The sequence below is a fragment of the Gopherus evgoodei genome, chromosome 8 (assembly GCF_007399415.2).
Source record: "Gopherus evgoodei ecotype Sinaloan lineage chromosome 8, rGopEvg1_v1.p, whole genome shotgun sequence".
Classification (NCBI taxonomy): Eukaryota; Metazoa; Chordata; order Testudines; family Testudinidae; genus Gopherus; species Gopherus evgoodei.
Genome location: NC_044329.1, coordinates 35,394,162 through 35,413,843, shown reverse-complemented (window position 1 = coordinate 35,413,843; position 19,682 = coordinate 35,394,162). Strand labels below are relative to the sequence as shown.

Sequence of the window (19,682 nt, the reverse complement as noted above, 5' to 3'; positions counted from 1 at the left end):
TGAGGCAAAAAAAAAAGCATTGAGTACTGTACTTCAGCTTTTTCCACATCATGTGTCACTAGGTTGCCTCCCCAATTCATTAAAGGTTCCACACTTTCCCTGACCTTCTTGTTGCTAACATACCTATAGAAAGTCTTCTTGTTACCCTTCACATCCCTTGCTAGCTGCAACTCCAATTGTGCCTTGGCCTTCCTGATTACACCCCTGCATGCTTGAGCATTATCCTTATACTCCTCCCTAGTCATCTGTCCAAGTTTCCACTTCTTGTAAACTTCCTTTTTGTTTTTAAGCTCACTGAAGATTTCTCTATTAAGCTAGGCTGGTCTCCTGCTATATTTGCTGCTGTTTCTGCACATCGGAATGGTTTGTTCCTGCGCCCTCAATAAGGCTTCTTTGAAATACAGCCAGCTCTCCTGGACTCCTTTCCTTTTCATATTAGCCTCGCAGGGGATCCTCCCCATCAGTTCCCTGAGGGAGTCAAAGTCTGCTTTTCTGAAGTCCAGGGTCCATATTCTGCTTCTCTCCTTTTTTCAGGATCCTGAACTTGACCATCTCATGGTCACTGCAGCCCAAGTTGCCACCCACTTCTACTTCCCCTACCAATTCTTCCCTCTTTGAGAGCAGCAGGTCAAGAGGATCATGGCCGTTAGCTGGTTCTTGCACCAGGAAGTTTTCCCCAACACTCTTCAAAAACCTCCTGGATTGTCTGTGCACTGCTGTATTGCTCTCCCAGCAGATGTCAGGGTGATTGGAGTCTCCCATGAGAACCAGGGCCTGTGATCTGGAAACTTCTGTTAGTTGTCCGAAGAAAGACTCGTCTACCTCATTCTCCTGGTCTGGTGGTCTATAGAAGATGACCACCATGACATCACCCTTGTTGCTCTTACCTCTAAACTTAACCCAAAGCCTCTCAACAGGATTTTCTCCAGTTTCATACAGGAGCTCTGAGCAGTCATACTGCTCTCTTACATACAGTGCAACTCTTCCACCTTTTCTCCCCCACCTGTGCTTCCTGAACAGTTTATACCCATCCATGACAGTGCTCTAGTCATGTGAGTTACCCCACCAAGTCTCTGTTATTCTAATCACATCATAGTTCCTTGACTGTGCCAGGACTTCCAGTTCTTCCTGCTTGTTTCCCAGGCTTCTTGGGTTCGTGTACCGGCATCTAAGATAACTAACTGATTGCCCTGCTTTCTCAGTATGAATCAGAAGTCCTCTCTCTTGTTGCACCCTCCTCCCTTTGTGTTTCCTCCTGGTATCCCACTTACCACAGGACTTAGGTCTCCATCCCCCAGTGAACCTAGTTTAAAGCCCTCCTCGCTAGGTTAGCAAGCCTGCCTGCGAAGATGCTCTACCCTCTCTTCATTAGGTGGATTCCATCTCTTCCTAGCAATCCTCCTTCCTGGAACAACATCCCATGGTCTAAGAATTCAAAACCCTCTCTCTGACACCACCTGCGTAACCAGGCATTTACTTCCATAATTCGATGGTCCCTACCTGGGCCTTTTCCTTCAACAGGGAGTCATTTGATCCCTGTGAGGAAAAAATGTTACAAGTGTTAATTAAACTTCTGCATGAGTTGTATGCAGTGCAAGGGTCCCATTGCTGTAGCAGCTCTGTGTTTGATGCTTATGACTTTCACTTTGGTTGTCAATGTAATGGTAACCTATTCTGTTTTCCAGTTGTTTATTTATAGTTTTGTTTTCAACCCCTGAAAAACTTGATATAGGTACAAAGCTTCAGAAATGTACACATAACAGAATAATAGATAACTGTGATTTGGTTACAAGGCAATAATTTAAGTTGACAGGTTTAGCTGATAACATAAAACACAAGAGAGAAATAGGATCAGTTTATAAATGCCAGCGGAACCCCTGAGAGTGAATTGCTGCCTTGAAGCTGACTCTGGGGCTGTTATTTTGTCCAATATATTATAAGGCGAAATAAACGGATGTCTGAAAAAATCTGGCTGACCAAGATTAAAAGAATAGGGCTATAAATTAAATTCTTCTTTTGTGTCACTTTAAGCAACTTTCAAGACAGGCAAAATGTGACTAAATAAAAAGAAGTTAATTCTCAAGAAAGACCTGAGAAGCACCACATAGTTTTAGTATGCCAATGCTTTTACACTCAGATAGCTTTAACATATCCGTGTCAGAAAAGATTTTGGAAAACCATCAGGTGGGCTCTTGATTGAGAAAGCAGTTTGTTATAAAGCAGACATGTTCTTTTTTTATATATAGGCTGGCCTCCAATTGGTGGAAGAGCAGAAGAGAGTTGTTCTCTAAGCCCAGTTTGAATGCTGGAATGCTCTGGGTCAGCAATAGTGCCGTAAGCTACTGTCTCCATTGTAACAGCAGCCATTAAATAAAGCGATTAAATATACAGTGGGTATAAAATCATAGTAACAGAATATTATCATTGGATCAATGTCTCTTGCTTTGAAAATGTCTTTGCTTTGCCTTGACATTTATTTCCCATAAATACCTCAGCTTTTAAGTAGCATCAGGAGTCCTTTGTGTGATGATATTTCTGTATGATGGATTTTATCTATTATTTACTACTAAGAGGCTGGGCACTGGTTGGCTCAGGGGATTGGTAGTGGGATGGAGAACCTTGCATCTTGCGGTCGCTGGTTCAAATCTGGTCCCAGAAATACATTACCATCAGGCAGATCTTTGTTGGCCTATGTAAAATGCATTGAGTTCTTAATCTGGTTTGTATTGGACAGATGACCACCACACAGGAAATAACACCACTGTGTGATCTCCTTGTTGACAGTCTCAGCAGGGAGGCCAAGGGCTAAATAGTCATGGTGGCTGAACTACCCTCTGATGCTAGAAGTAGTCCCTTCATGTCAGGGTCAAGGTGCATTGACAGGTAGTTGGGGGAGTGCTCCCCGTGCTGTCTCTGTTCTTTGGCTAAAGAGATATCCGATGCTTTTCACCAGCTCTAAACTCATTGTAAAATAATAACACTAAGTATTATTGTGAGAATCTTTGCCCTGTGCCGAAGATCTGGGACATTTTAGAGTGAATGAATAAGACTGTTGTTGAAACTGAGACTCATCTTTGGCCGTTTACTAAAGTGATTACCCTTATACTACTGCACTATGAGACTTTGCTGCTGTCTCAAATGATAGGATAAGCTTCTTGATGGCATGAATATTATTTATATTTTACATACATGCAACCAGAGGTTTTCCTGGTGTGTTCTTAGTCAAACTTAATTCCAGAAAGTGTGAAATGTTTGTGTCATTTTTCTGATGGCAAAATCCTTAATTCAGTTGTGCTGCATTTGCAAGCTCACAGACCCTGGGATTCACATTCAGTTTCTATTTTCAGCAACCAGTAAATAAAAGTAAGAGAAATAGTAACAGGTGAGTCATTCAGTCCTACCGTAGGCTGCTTTTCTTCCTTCTCTTTTTTATGTTTCTTTTAAGTAAACCACATCATCCTTGTTCGTGTCCCCTGGCAACATGGTGAACTAATGTGGCCAGATGCATGTGGAACGTGAAAGCTAGAGTATGCCATACTGTTCTAATGGGGACATTTATTTCTGGCTACACTTGACAATTCATGAATTACTTGAGAAAATACTGCATTTGTAACCTCGTTCTCTCCAGGTGCTTTTGACCTAGTGAGGTATTTCTGCTCACTTTGAGACTGGAAGAACCTTGCTTTCTCCTTAGGCTTGTTTCAGTCCAAATGGTATTCATACCTAATGAAGGCTAGGAGGCAAATATATTTATTTGTCTGGAAATCCCTCTCTATGATTTCATTTTACAGTCAGTATGTTGTTTAAGAATCCTCAGTCTGTTGTCTCTTGAATGACAGAGTGGAGATGTGGCTTGTCCTTTTTTTCAAGACTTTACCAAAGCCTTTCTTTTAAAAGCATCTTCTAGCTGCCGCCGACTAGATTGCTGTCACAGGGGAATATAGGGTCCTTGCTATCACTGCATCTTCCTTCAAAGTTCATCTTCTAGAAATGAGAAAGAGATTGGGAGAATATTTGTCATAGATTGTACACTTTGCAACTTCTGTCTTTGCTAATGGAAAAGAAGCCCCTCTTCCCCATCTGAGTCATGAGACTGATGATGGAAGATCTATGGTGTCTGAGAGCATGCGTCTCTCATTATATATATATATATATATCTATATATCTGAACTGTGACTGGATCCTTGGGGTGCACCTGGGACTGTGGGACCGCTGTGCCCCCTTACCTCTCTCCAGCCTAGGCTGTCTCTCACAATGCCTCGCGAGTGACCAGCAGCAAACCCCTCCAGGTGCTGTTATCACTCAGCACATCAGCATGTGGAGCCCTACAGCCAGCAAGATTGCATGAATGCTTCCAGAGCCACTCATGAATCACACAGGGAAAGGCACCAGCCAAATCCCTCCCAGCACTGTACCTCAGCAATATACCACCTTGCACGATTCAAGATGGGCAGTGCAAATTTATTAATTGGTTCAGCACTTCATCAATGGAAAGTGGATATACACCAGCCTTTGCAAACCTGAGGCGGTTTGCTACACACTTCATACAAACTCACTGGTAAAGATAAACAATAAAAGAAATGTATTGACTACAAAAGATAGATGTTAAGTGATAAGCAAAAAGTCAAGAGTTAGTTACCAAAATAAAATAAAATATAAGCACACAGTCTAAACTCTCAACCCTATATTAGACTGGGTAACATCTAGATTAGATTTTCTCACCCCACTGGATATTGCGGTTCATAGTCATATTATAGTTATTCACCCTTGAAACCTGGGTCAGGCCCCTCTGTTGGAGTCCTTGTTGCTTGCAACATAGGTGGGTGCAGGAGAAAGGCCAAACATGGGCCTCATGTGTTCTCTTTTATACTCTCAGTCCCTTGTGCTTGAGGAATACTAGTGCAGGCATGTCTGGGGAGCAATGCTGAGTCTCCAGGCAAGATTGAGCACTTCCCCTGGTGTGGCCTCCTGCAGGTGAATCATTGAATTGTAGCTCCCTTGCTGGACGATGGCCGTTGATGGGTTGTTTGACACCCTGATCAGGTGTTGGTCATTTTCCTTGCTGTTGCCTCTGGGGAGCTAATATCTGGATGATTCCCTGGCTTACAGTATGTTTCAGTGACAGTCATACAACACAATTTTCATAGCTTCATATGCATTAATGATAGATAGAAAAATGACTTTCAGATGATCATAACCTTTCCCCTGATACCTCACATGGCCTGCTTTATATGCAATATCACAATTATATTGTGACAGACCCAGACCAGTGGGCTACAGGAGTCTGGTAGAGGGCAAATATACTGGTCACTGGATGAGTAGTTTTCTGTTCCCTGAGTGACCAGAGCAGGGGCTGCACTAGAGTAATCAGGAGCCTGCTAGAACCAATTAAGGCAGACAGGCTGATTAGATCACCTGCAGCCAATCAAGGCAGGCTAATCAGGGCACCTGGGTTTAAAAAGGAGCTCACTCAAGTCAGGCGAGGAGGAGCCAGAGGAGAGGAAGTGCATGTGAGGAGCTGGGAACAAGAGGCACCAGGAGTTGAGAGTGAGAGGGTGTGCTGCTGGAGGACTAAGGAGTACAAGTGTTATCAGACACCAGGAAGAAGGTCCTGTGGTGAGAATAAATAAGGTGTTTGGAGGAGGCCATGGGGAAGTAGCCCAGCGAGTTGTAGCTGTCATGCAGCTGTTACCGGAGGCACTGTAGACAGCTGCAGTCCACAGGGCCCAGGGCTGAAACCCGGAGTAGAGGGCCAGCCCAGGTTTCCCCCAAACCTCCCAACTCCCGATCAGACACAGGAGGAGTTGATCCAGACTTGGGGAAGATCACTGAGGTGAGCAAACCTGCCAATAAGCGCAGGACCCAACAAGGTAGAGGAGGAACTTTGTCACAATATACAGATGAGGAATGTGGCATTTCCAAGATGGTCCTCCAAGGTATAGGGTGCAACATGAATATTTTATAGCTGATGGTTTTTTGTCTGTTTTTCTTAACGCTAGAGTGAAAGGACATGTTTGTCTCTTTGTTTTGAAACATGCAGCATTTCCTACTAAAGGGAAATGTAGGAAAAGTCAACTTATTTTTATCATAAATATACCTTATTAGAACAGGAAATCCTTTAGTATGGACTTTCCCCCACCTTCGTACATTTAAAAACAACTATAAACTTTGGATGTTCCCTGTTTAAGGATATGAGACACACTCCAGACTGATGATGGAGAACCAGTTCAGGCACTGGTAGCTTTGACCAGTTAGATACCTCTGTGGTCTTATGTGGGTGGAGTCCGCACACTAGTTCTTCAGACTAGAGGCTTTCATATTATGAGAAGACATATTTATAATAAAATGAATTATCTACGTCTCCAGTGCCCTTCAATAGGAAATGTTATGTGTCTCAAATTCAAAAAGACAAACATACCCTTTCACTCCATATGTCTTTTAAATTAAGGAAAACAGACAAAGGAAGACTGAATACAAACATATTGTGGGGGAGAAAAAGCGGAGTGTGTGTGAGAGAGAGAGATTTAGTAAGATGCCCACCCCCATCTATCAGACAAACTTCTCCTATTAAAAGGGGAAGTACACAGAAAATGGAATCATACCTCAGAGGAAATATTGCCATTTCCACTTCATCCATGGAATACAGGTCCATGCTGAAATGTTCTCAGTTAGCTGTAACCTCAATCTTGTGACTAGGCCGAAGCATTTTTAGAGGAATGTGGATGACTGACTATGAATTTCCTATCTTCTTGTTGGCATTTAATGTTGATCAAATATTCCTTTAATCTGGCATCTAAGTACGCTACAGAACAGCAAAGTAACATAATATCCAGAATATATCTGTTGAAGTTGAAAGGATCCTCTGCTGCATGCATTGAGCTTGTCTAGTCACCTGTGGCTGTTACTGATGTTTAAATTGAGACATGTAAGTACAGATGATACTATGATAAAATTGCTACTGTGCCAGTAACAGAATCAGTGTCCCTATCTCACTGAGAACTCTGCATAACCAAGTGTCACTATTTAATTGAGGAGTCAGCAATCTGAATCTAAGTTTGTGAGGTGGTCAGGGAATGGAGTGTCAGACATGTTAACAGTTGTGTGTCATTGGATTTTCTGGAGGTTAAATGGCACTTGTGTCAAGGTTCCATAAGAACGGCCATACTGGGTCAAACCAACGGTCCATGTTGCCCAGAATCCTGTCTTCTGACAGTGACCGGTGCCAGATGCGTCAGAGGTAATGAACAGAATAGGGCAATGTGATCAATCCTTGTTATTCAGTCCTAGGTTCTGGCAGTCAGAGGCTTGGGGACACCCAAGGCATGGGGTTGCATCCCTGAGCATCCTGGCTAATAGCCATTGACAGACTTATCCTCCATGAACTTGTCTAATTCTTTTTTGAACCAAGTTATGCTTTTGGCCTTCACAACATCCCCTGGCAAGGAGTTTCATGGGTTGACTGTGTGTTAAGTGAAGAAATACTTCCTTTTGTTTGTTTTAAACCTGCTGCCTATTAATTTTGGGGGGCTGGGGAAGTGCTTAGGCTACAATAAATATCCTGTTCTTTGTCACACTGCAAACCTTGACTTTTCTGCTTGACTCACTATCTTTGCTGTGCGACATTGGAATAGAAGTGTCTGACTTAAATATGCCCAGCATGGTAAATCCTGAGAAGAATAAATGTTGCCTAAAATACTCTAACCTTTGTTTGTAGGTCAGGCTGTTCCTGCAGGGTTACATGTGCGATTAAATCTTCAAACAGGGGAAAGAGAAGCCAGGCTTCCAGATAACAAAAATGAAAAAAGTGACATGAAACACCAGAAGAAAAGAAAAAGGTACAGTAGTATAAAGTACTTGCTGTTCTGCTATACAGAGGTAGATTTCATTTTATTTCATTTCTTTTATTAGGAGCCAGATTTTTAGAAGTCCTGAATATCCACAGGTCCCAGAGTCTTTAATTGGCATTTGGGGTGCTCAGTACTTCTGTAAGCTGGGCCTTAGCTGCCCTACTTCCTTTTTGCATGGGTGCTAAAACTGTCCTCACTGTGCTTTTGGAGAGACTTTCATACTTTGTAAAGCCATGATTCTGAAACTAAACTTGCAGTATGATTACTTGTGAATGTCACTTGTTCTTTTGAAACTTTCTATAGCAATGGGGTGCAAATTATTTTCTAGAAATTAATGCAGCAGGATAGCTTATGGAGGCTTTTTTCACAGTGGTTTGAGTCAGATACAACAAGGTCTTTACTTGCTGTTGTGCATTGTCTCTAAGCATTCATTTAAGTGTCAGTTTGTGCTGACACACACTCAAGATGTCACCAGCCTTCATTACATCTATTTTTTAAAAATGGCCTAAAAAATACAACTCTCAACCATTTCCCTCCTTGTGTTCTCTTTACAAAGACAAGTTTTGTAACCATAGGGGCTTTTATTTCTCAAAATACGTGGGAACTACCATTCTGTGCCCCCTTTCCCCTCACCTCTACTTATGATCCAGTACATGCAGAAGCTCACTGAGATGTCCCAACCCTGGGTTTTCTTTTCGCCAGTGCAACAATTCTCACTGCCAAAAGTAATCCCCTTTACTGACCAGTAGGATCAGGTTAGGGCAACGCAAAAAGAACAGCAGAGTTAGTTTCTTAGACTGTAGGAACTACAAGTTACCTAGTCCTTGGTTTGATATCATAATCCTCAAAATGTCAGTTTTGGAACTGAATGCACCCATCCCAAGACTTAAAAGTAAAAGATCCTTGTCAGTATTCTGGGCACACCTGTGCTCTTTTTTTGCTTATGAAATTTTTCCTGTTTTATACATCCCCAGATGATAGATTAGGGAGATATATTGAGCAGTTTTTATAGTATTAGGAATTGAGATCTCGTGTTGCCATGAGGATTTTCAAACCACAGCTTTATGACTGTCAAGATGGTGTCTTAAAGCCACACTTCTAAACTGAGCACTAGATCTAACCTTACTTCGGAGCATTGATTTTTCTGCATGTTCTGTGCTAGATAAATGGGAATTTAGTACTCAACTTTTTCTCCCAACAAATGTTGATTGTTGTGTTTTTTTAAGGATATAATGTGTTTTTGTTTTTGTTTTTCTGCAAGGCTGGATGAGATGCATATCGATTCAAACTCATTTACAGCACAGGAACTCAAAGAGGCTTTGGCTAAAATGAAGGAAAAAGAAAAGACAGAAAGCACAATGGAACAAAAGGTATTTCCTATTCCTAAAGCACCCCATGAAAGGCTGGTGTAACACTGTATGAAGCATGCATTAGAAACAACATGGCTACAAGTGCTGGAAAATGTACTGTGGGGAATAATCTTGTAGGGCAGTGGTTTTCAACCTGTGGTCCATGGACCTCTGGGGGCCCACAGAGTATGTCTAAGATTTCCAAAGGGGTCTGCATCTCCATTCAAAATTTTGTAGGGACATGCAAATGGAAAAATGTTGAAAACCACCAGTGTAAGGGGAACCCAACAGACCATTTCCTGCTTTGCCTATGATTATCAGACAAATATAAATTTTCTGGGTAAAATCCTGATCCCATTGAAATCAGTGACAGAGTTCCCATTGAAATCAATGGAATGTCAGGTTTTCCTCAGCTATGTAGCTAAAGCTGGGATTTCTATATAAATTGAAAGCTTTTATAAAGATAATTCTAAGCCTTCGTGTTCTAAAAAGCCTTTTATTGCACAGCTGTAGTTAATATATTTGTACATAGAGTGTAACATATTTGTTGATAATTGGTACACCATAAACTGTGGCTGGAAAAGCTGCCACTAGTGGTGATCACAGTGTGGACTCTAGTGCACTTTGAAAGTGGACTCAGGTTACTGGTTCTGTGACAGAACAGCCATCAGGTAGCCTTGTGATCACTAACTTCCGGAGTGGGATTTGAACCACAAGTGTGGAAGTTTGACTCTCCATATAATCAACCCCTGGAATCCCCAGGCCCCAGATCTAAATTTCTTACTGAGGCTCGTGTCATACCAGTGATGCTAGAAGTGAAATGGCAAATCTCTTCCATGAACATGAAGTAGGTAATGTCAGTAAGACCTCAGGTGGGATGTTGCTTCCCTGGCTTTTTTGGTTGGGCATCATTATTAGATTTTAATGAGTAATACCAAGAGTAATATGTGAATATTTTTGTGAATACATCTTACCACTGTTTCTTGTGTGGTCCTGTTGTTCATTGTTTTTGTTAATTTAGTTGATTGCTGGTTTGGTTCATGAAAACGTTTGCAAAACCACAAAGTGTAGTAATTTCTAGTATAAGGATTATTTGTCTCGTGTATTATTTGCTATTCATTATTATCCTGTTTAACAGCCTTCACTCAGAATCAGGAAGTAGAAAAAATACCCTCTGACTCTAGGTAACCAATCACATGCCATGAGAGAGAAAAGCAAACAAGAATCTGTGAACTCCCCATAGTTTGTGACTATATTTCAGCCTATTTGGTGAGCACTTCCAAATAAACTGATTAGTAGCAATCAGATTTGGTTCTTGAATGATTTGCAAACAAAAAGTGGGCTAAATTCATTAGGTGGCTTATTGACAGTGAATTATTAACCAGCTGTAATTACGTTTGGATCATTTCGCTCATGAAGGTTCATTCCTGCTCATATTGAAGCCAATCACAAAATCCCTGTAACTTAAATGGGAAAAGGATAAAGCCCCATGACAGAAGTCAGTTCCAAAAAAGTCCTCATACAAAATAAATACACTTAAAAAGGCCAAAAAACCCTCAATCTTTTCAAAAAGAGACCTGCTCATTTATTTCTCTGCCTGCCAGCATAACATAAACTTTCAACCAAAGTTGTCAGCTCTTGGCTGCTTAGTCACATAGAGGCCACAAATCAAAGGAAAACAAACTACATTTGTGTATATAAGGCTGAGCAAATGGAATGCAGCTTTTTTCCCTTGAGCACCAGAGAGGATTCCTCTGGGTCCAAGCTTCACTCTTGTATGTGAATGTTGCATGAGTTGGATAGGAAAACTGAGGCAAGGGAAGTGAGCAAAGACTGCGATGACCCCTCTTTTTGGGTCCCAAAAACTCTATACTGCCATCACAGTCCCCATATATCACAAAGATGTTTAGCCTATCAGTTGATTAGAAATGTTATTCTGTCAGTCCAGTCAATGTGTTCCAGTTGCTCTAGCAATATTCTTATTATCCTTTGGGCAAGGCATCTCCTTTTTCAGAGAATATTTATCTAGTAGCCAATATTACTGATAGCAGAATTCTTTTATGAATGTCATTTAAATACAAAAATCAGTAATAATCCATTGTGTGAGAATGAGCCATGTGTGACACTCCCCAGAGGTACTCAGAGTTGTGAGGTATCTGACCACCATCTGCCCTTAGTGTGACGCAGTCTTGCCTGATGCCCCTTGTAGCTCAGCTTCCTGAAACCAACAGCTTCTGGAAACAGACAAGCACTGACTTCCTGGTCTCCAGAGATCTAACCCTCTCCTATGCAAGGTAGTGACAGACACACACTAATCCCCGAGCCCCTCTGCCAGCATCCCCATCTGTAATATCCAGTCCCTGTCACCGAACACTCTCAGAAATAGCCTGGTAAGCTGTCTCCAAAGAGACAGTGTACACGCAGCTTGACTGGCACAGCTCCGGATCAGGGCATTTATAACAACACAGCACTGGAATCTGCTTATAGTGAAGTCAAATATATTTACAACAAAATTAAGATTTGAGAGAGAGCAAGATAACAAGAACAGGTTCTTCTTCGAGTGATAGATGCACCACTGTAGATGTGGCAGAGCCCTTGAGCCTGGGATCAGAGATCTTCATCAGCAGTGCCTGTTGGACCATACATGTGTACCTCCCTCCTTGCGCTGTGAGCGGGACGTGTATGTATAGCACTGTATGGTCCAATTGCTCCCCAGTTCCATCTCTGTGGCCTTTGTTCTGGGATGGAATCCGCAGCAAAGCCCCGCTTCTCCCTTTGGTTTCTTGTCAGCCCCGAGGGTATTCGCAAAGTATATAGCACCAGTGGCCGCTTACCTGAGATGTTGGGGGAGTCCAAATATATCTGTAACTCAACAACTAGTTGATTATGGGGCTGGTCTCCAGAGCAAGTGCGGAGACATCTTGACCTGGTATGTTCCACCTGTTGCGACCCGGGGTTGATAATAAATGAGAAAAATTCAACCTTGACGCCAGAACAATGCATAGACTTCATCAGAGCAGTTCTTGACTCCACTCGGCCCAAGGCCTTCCTCCCAGAGACTCGGTTCCAGCCATGGCGGGCTGCAGACCCACCCGCTCACCACTGCCCACATGTGTCTGAGGCTGCTGGGCCACATGGCAGCATGTACTGGCTCCGCCTCAAACCCCTTCAGGCGTGGCTGGCATCGGTCTATGTCCCCAACTGGCACATCATGGACCGAGTAGTCAGGATTCCAGACAGCGTCCTGTCATCCCTCCTCTGGTGGCAGTATCCCAAGTCAATGTTGGAAGAAGTTCCCTTCGCGGTCCTGGCCTTGTCAGTGACCCTTGTCTCTGATGCCTCAGACCTAGGTTAGGGAGCCCATCTGGGCACCCTCAATACTCAAGGTCACTGATCCAGTCGCAGTCGTTCCCTGCATATCACTGTCAGGGAGCTCAAGGCTGTTTCACTAATCTGCTTAGCCTTTCTACCTCATATACAAGGCAGAGTAGTCCAGGGCTTGACGGACAACGTGGTTGCGGTCTTCTATGTCAAGAGGCAGGGCGAAGCCAGGGCCCTCTGGCTCTGGGACTTCTGCCTGCAGCACAACATCCATCTTGTAGCTGCTCACCTTCCAGGAACCGAGAAGGCTTTGGCAGATGGCTTCAGCAGGACGTTCTCATCTTGCCATGAGTGGTCCCTTCATCCAGAGGTGCCCAATTCCATCTTCTGCAGGTGGGGAACTCCCCGGGTAGACCTGTTCACGTCCTGGCAGAACAGGAAATGCCACGTCTTCTGCTTGATTGGGGGCATGGACAGAGGATCCCTGTCGGAAACCTTTTTTGCTCCCTTGGTCGATGGTTCTAATGTACGCCTTCCCTCTGGTGCAGTAACTACCCAGGGTCCTCTTGAAAATCAAACAAGACAGGGTGAGCATCATCCTCGCAGTGCTGGCGTGGCCGCGCCAACACTGATTCAGCATTCTGGTGGATCTCTCAGTGGCAATCCCGTTCCAGCTACCACTCCGGTCAGATCTGTTGTGCAGAGGACTGCCGTGGTTCTGACGGTGTTACATCTGACTGCTTGGCTGCTGCGTGGCTAAACGTGCAAAATCAATAGTGCTTGGCTGAGGTTCAATGAATTCTGCTGGGAAGTAGGAAACTTTCCACCAGTGCAACCTACATGGCCAAGTGGAAACAGTTCGCCTGCTGGATTGCGGACAAAGGTTGTTCATCCTGAGTGGGCTTTGCTGCAGCTTATTCTGGACTACCCTCCTGCACCTCAAGCTCCATGACTTGTCCCTCTCATTGATCAAGGTCCATCTAGCAGCCATCTCAGCCTTCCACCCGCCATTTGAGGGCAGGTCAATTTTTGCTCAGGATATCATGGCCAGATTCCTTAAGGGCTTGGAAGGCCTCTCTCCGCATGTCAGGGATCTGGTCCCGCTGTGGGACTTGAATGTGGTGCTGTCGCAGCTTGTGGGTCCTCCCTTCAAGCCGCTGGCTTCCTGCTCCCTCCTTCTGCCTGTTGCAGTGACATCAGCCTGCTGGGTATCTGAGATTTGGGTGCTCACCTTGGAGACGCCTTACACGGCCTTCTACATGGACACGGTCCAACTAAGACCACATCCAGCATTTTTTCCCAAGACAGTCTCTCAGATTCACTCAGGCCAGGACATTTACTCACCAGTCTTCTTTCTGATGCCACATAGATCAGAGGAGGAGCACAGGCTACGTGCCCTGGACGTCAGAAGGGCTCTGGCCTTCTACACTGACCAGACCAAGCCGTTCTGTAAGTCAGTGCATTTATTCGTCACTTTGGCCATCAGAATAGAAGGTTGCCCTGTATCCACTCAAAGAATTTCTTCTTGGATCACTGCCTGCATTTGCTTCTGCAACAACTAAGTGAAGGTGCCACCCTGGCGATTGTCACCGCCCACCCTACCAGGGCGCAGGCCTCTTTGGCAGCCTTTCTGACCCATGTGCTTATCCAGGACATCTGTAGAGCGGCCACCTGGTTATCTGTCAACACTGTTATGTCCCACTATGCCCTGACCCAGCAGGCCTGGGACGATGCTGCCTTCAGTAGGGCAGTACTGCAAGCCGCTAAGCTGTGAACTCCGAGCTCACCTCCATGGATGTTGCTTGTGAGTCATCTAAAATGGAATCGACATGAGCAAGCACTTGAAGTAAAAACGGTTACCTACCTTTTTGTAAATGTTGTTGTTCCAGATGTTCATGTCCATTCCATTTCCTGCCCTTCTAATCCTCTGTCGGAGTTTCCGGCCACAAGGAACTGAGAGGGTGCAGAGCCGGCAGTGCCTGATATACTGCCGCATGGGAGCACCACTCCAGGGCGTGCCACAGCCAGCCCTACGGCTACTGCTAAGGCAGAAATCTCAGACAACTTTGCACGTGGGCAGAGCTGTCCATACCCATACGCAACTATGCAGCTGCACAGGGCACCAGGAGATTTGGGGCGCATGGAGGCCTTAGAGTTCTCTGTCCACAGGCATACCACATGCTTTGCTTACTCATAAGGTGTCTTCCCTGGTTCCTTTCAGTGGGTTCATTGTACAGTTTATGACCCTTGATGGGCCATCAAACAGATTAGGCAGTGTTGATGCCAATCTGTCTGGGGTGTCACCCAGAAACATCAGAGTTTGGAAATACAGATATACCATGCATATCTATAACTTTCCTTTCTACAGTCCAGTAAACCTTGAAAATGCCCCTTTTGAGGTGCCCTACCACTTCTCCATTGCTTGTTCTCCAGTGTGTTCCCCCTGTTGGGTTCATATCCCTCTTTTCAACCTGTTTTTCCTGTTAACTTCACATGGAACTAGAGGTTCCATTGTGTTGGCTTTACAATGCTTAATTTACATCAGCAACAGGGATAGGTGAATAGATATGCTTTTGTCTGGCAGAAGCCCTGTTTGTTCACTCTGCCTTGTAACAGACTTTAAAACATAATTTCAGTGTATATATGTACACATTTCCTTATAGAGTGTCAGTACATGCATTTCTTAGTTATATTGATGACCAGTGTGTCATTGGCCTTCATTTGATAACTTACTAGGCACTTGTTGGTTAAGTACTATGAAAGCAGCGTGTTGGGTATAGTGAGTTTGTCAGGCCTGATAGGAGTTGCTCACACAGAGTACTGAACCCTTTGCCATTGAGGAGATCCTAGGGTCACTCCATGTCCTTCAAAAACTATTTTAATAGATATGTCAACAACTGGGCTAAAAACAGCTACATCTAATGGATGTAAAATACTCCATTTTACACCATTTACTACTGCAAGGACCAAATCCATCCCTGGGATAACTCCACTGAAGTACAGTTGACTTAACACCAAGGATGAACTTTGCTCTAAAAGTCCATTGCTCATTTCCCTTTGTGGGGAGGAATGGGGGTAGTGTTCTGAATTTCCATACAGTGTATATAGCAATTTAACGAAAGCAAACAGCACAAATTGTACAGCTATTAGATTGACAGTGATTTAACTTTTATCCCTAAGTTGTTCTCTTTGACAGCTTGAGCTCACGGATTTCTTTTGCATGAACCATAAAGTGTGTGTGTGTTTTAATACTAGGGTATGTGAGGTTGGAATGAGCAATGAAATTGAAAATCTTTTGGGCTCAGAGCATCTCACACAATCCTCTTCCATACAAAGACAAGTGATCACATCATTTCCATTCTCTGATATCTCTGTTCATTCTGAAGTGGACCCTGGAATGGTCTTCCTTGTTTTCATAATCTTCCTGGCCACGCTTCAGTGTATCTCACATTAGTCTTTTTTTCTCTGCTTCCTTTCTGGCTTTATCTGTATATCAGCAGTTTCAACTCTGTCCCTCCACACAATTTAATGCTACCTGGAACAATTTACCTGAGTCTCTCCACCTTGTTAACTTCTCATCTCCTTTCATATCTCAGCTGAAAGTACCTCTTCTTTCTTACCTTCCACATGAACTTTTATATTCTCATGCTCCGCTGTTACTGAACTCTGCAAAACTTTATAGGGTATTGTTTGTATGAGAGATACTATATAAAATAGAGTTCTATTGCACATCACCAAACTGACTATTTAACACATTCTTAGCCATTTTTAAAAGTGAGTTTAAGGAGTCAGGGCCTTCATCACAGCAGCCAGCCCAAATTTAGTTTAGGGAATTACCTTGATGTTTCTGTCAGATAGAATACCCTCTATTTCCTGTCCTAAACTGTTATGCAAGATTGCTGGATGCTCTTAAATAGCTGCTGCCTTCCTGAGCATATGCTAGGTGCCTGCATTTTAGTGGTTGGTCAAGTGATTCTGGAATTTGTCATTTGGGAGCCTTTGGGATGAAAGACACTATAAAAATGTGACAAGATGACGATGATGTTAGTATTGAATGGACTTAAGTATTGTGGCACTTTTAGCCTTATGGCATATCAAGGAGTAATGCTTTTATATTTTGCTTAATCTTGAATGGTGTGTAGGAAGGGGATAAAGAGATGATATAGATTGGTAGGTGCAGACAAAACTATGAGGTAATTTCTTCTCTCTTTATATTAGTATCTAAAGGTATTTAGGCACCTAAAGATGCAGATAGAAACTTAGTGGAATTTTCAAGTGCTCAAATTCCCCCCTGATTTCAGTTGGAGTTAGGTATCTATACACTTTTAAAAATTACACTGAGTGCCTATTTACATCTTTAGGTGCCTAAATACCTTAAAAATCTGTCTCTAAATCTCTAAATCAAGGCCTTCAAACTCACTGAAGGTTAAATTCCTCTTTTAAGTTGTCTGTAGGTGAGGCGTACCTTTAGGATGATGTACTCCCCAATCTACTGTTTTATCATCTGTATTTCCTTTGGTTTTACTTCTCTCATTTCCAAGGCTAATCTGGAAGATGTGAGACAAAGGTTTCGTCCCATAGAAGAGCTGAAGAAGGAGTTTGAAGAACTCAACATGAAAATAGAAACTGATTTGGAAGTTATGGTTAAATTAATCAACAAATTCAACAGCTCTACTTCTACTCTGGATGAAAAAGTAGCAGCACTATACGACCTTGAGTATTATGTTCATCAGGTGAGGTAACAATAAAACATTAACAGCTGCTGTGTAAAATCCAGGGAATATGGTATTATAAATGTGGTTTTATTCTTCTTTTCAATATCAGATAATACAAATTAATTATGGCAATCCGAGGACAATAAGTGATTTCACAGGACCACTGCAGGGCTTATTTTATATCTGCATTTCGAATACATTATTATTCTAAACTGATAAAATATAATCGCTATTTACCTAGAGGCCAAGTTTTTGCAATTTGCGATGTGCTCTCAGCCCTCTGTATGTATCAGTCTTTTTGCATGTGGTGGTTGAAGATGGGTTTTATTTGCCATTTGTGTGTATATTTTTATTGTTGAAGTTGTTAGTCAGTGCCCTGAATGCCTTGCAGGATACAGGGATGGGTACTTTATAAATATACATAAAAATATTATTCTTCTATTATTACATGAAAGGCATCTGTTGTCCTATGTGACTAGGGTGGCCAAATGTTCTGGTATTATTGGGACCATCCTGATACGAGGGGCTTTATCTTTTATATACACAACTATACCACTATAGAAAAAAGAAGTGTCCCAATTTTTTTCATACTTGCTATCTGGTCACCTTATGTGTGTAACCCTTCATGATTATCTCTCCTCACACTTCTCCATACAGAAAGCCACTGTATCAAGAAAGATAACCCAGACATGCGCGCACACATACAGAAAGCCCATCTTTTAGCTCAGAACGACTTAGAAATGGGATATAGAACCTCTCAAATCTGGGCCCACAAGTGACCAGAATTTTTTGGCCACCAAACAGCTGTCTGATGGTAGGTGAAATGAGTTTCAGTTCCCAGTAAACAGATGCCCGTGTCCCAAAAATCATTTTCAGCATCTATTTGCTTTCCTGTGTGCAATCTCAGTGCAGAGACCGAGGACAGAATGTAGAGAAAAGTACCCTCTTATATCACATGCAGATGTGGTTCTGTCATGTTTAGTTTGAAGCAGATTGACAGAGGCAAATATGGGGAAGCTTCCACTGCTGTTCTCAGTGCTGAACCTTCTCTGGGGAGTTCAGTCTCCAGAGATGTTAATCTGGCACCTTTCACTAGCATGAAATGCATTTAAAAAACAGTTTTGGGGGGAAACTAGAAAAAAATGGTCTGATGAGAAGCAAAGTCCATCTGCCAAGCTTCCTGCAAAAGAAAAATCTCTTTAAAGTATTATTTCCAGAGCTTTTCATCTCCTATTCCCATACTGAATCTTTCTCACAGACATTCACAGAGTGGCAAACCTTGACACACTCTTTCCTTGCAATACTTTTGCTGCCACGTGCACCTGACTTACTCAAAGAATAAACTTGGACTGCCAGTGCCCTAATGGCTGGTTATATACACTCCAGGATCGGAGGGAACCAAGTTCAATCCCTGCGATTCAGAAATGCAAGTGTAGATGGTAAGTGCTCACTGCTTCCTGTTCTGTAGGACCAGAGGGGTGAAGGGAATCATACCCAAACACAAACAGGTGGGACTTTGAACTACTAGAAGAGAGAAAATGGAGGGGAAGCTGGAATACGAATGGAGGATAGCTGCAGTTTTATGGGCAGTCCCTCCATGCCCCACAGGCAGCTGATAAGAAATATTACCTGCCCTTCAGCAGACATAATTCTTTCTCCTCTTTCTTCCTCCAGCTAGTTCAGTGCACCCTGGATGTTATCTCTATTTAATATTAACTTTAGCAACACTTGCTTAGGCCATGGCTACACTGGAGAGTTGCAGTGCTGGTGGTGGATTTACAGCGCTGCAACTTAGTAACTGTCCACACCTGCAAGGCACATCCAGCGCTGCAACTCCCTGGCTGCAGCGCTGGCTGTACACCTGGTCTGCTTGGGGTATAATGCTTGCAGCGCTGGTGATGCAGCACTGCTCGTCAAGTGTGGCCACTAAAAGTGCTGTAATTGGCCTCCAGGTTATTAGGAGGTATCCCAGAATGCCTGCTCACAACAAACCAGAAGAGTGGCTGAACTCCGGGCACCCTGGAGCTGCTTATCTAAAAAACAAACACAGCTCCTGTTTGCTTGAGCGAGCGGAGGCAGGCAGGGGAATTGCTTTGGAATGTTCACAGCTGTTTGCTTGAGGAGAGAGACCACACGTCGGAGGGTTGGGGGGGGGGGCCGTGTTGAGCAGCTGCTTATGTGGTCTGAAGGCTATTTAGGAGTGCATAATTTGCATTTAGTGAATAAGAGAGAGGTGGGGAAGGGGTCAAAACTTTTAAAATGATCGAAGGTAGGTGCTGTGTGTCTTCCAGTCCTTAGAACTTGCAAGGCAGGGAGCTGACAACAGTGTCAGCTCCAAAAATCCACTCTCTCTGTCTCCCCCACACTCCCTATCACACTCCACCCCACCCTCCTCTTTTGAAAAGCACGTTGCAGCCACTTGAATGCTGGGACAGCTGCCCACAATGCAC

The 19,682-nt window shown here is 43.3% G+C and overlaps 1 protein-coding gene across 1 annotated transcript in view; it reads left to right on the top strand.

Moving 5' to 3' along the window:
• Window positions 1-19,682, top strand: part of SIL1 (SIL1 nucleotide exchange factor) — a 202,471-nt gene that overhangs the window by 83,095 nt on the left and 99,694 nt on the right. Inside the window, 3 exon segments of the mRNA XM_030572036.1 lie at window positions 7,715-7,835; window positions 9,109-9,217; window positions 17,059-17,250. Coding sequence (XP_030427896.1) covers window positions 7,715-7,835; window positions 9,109-9,217; window positions 17,059-17,250 — 422 coding nt within the window.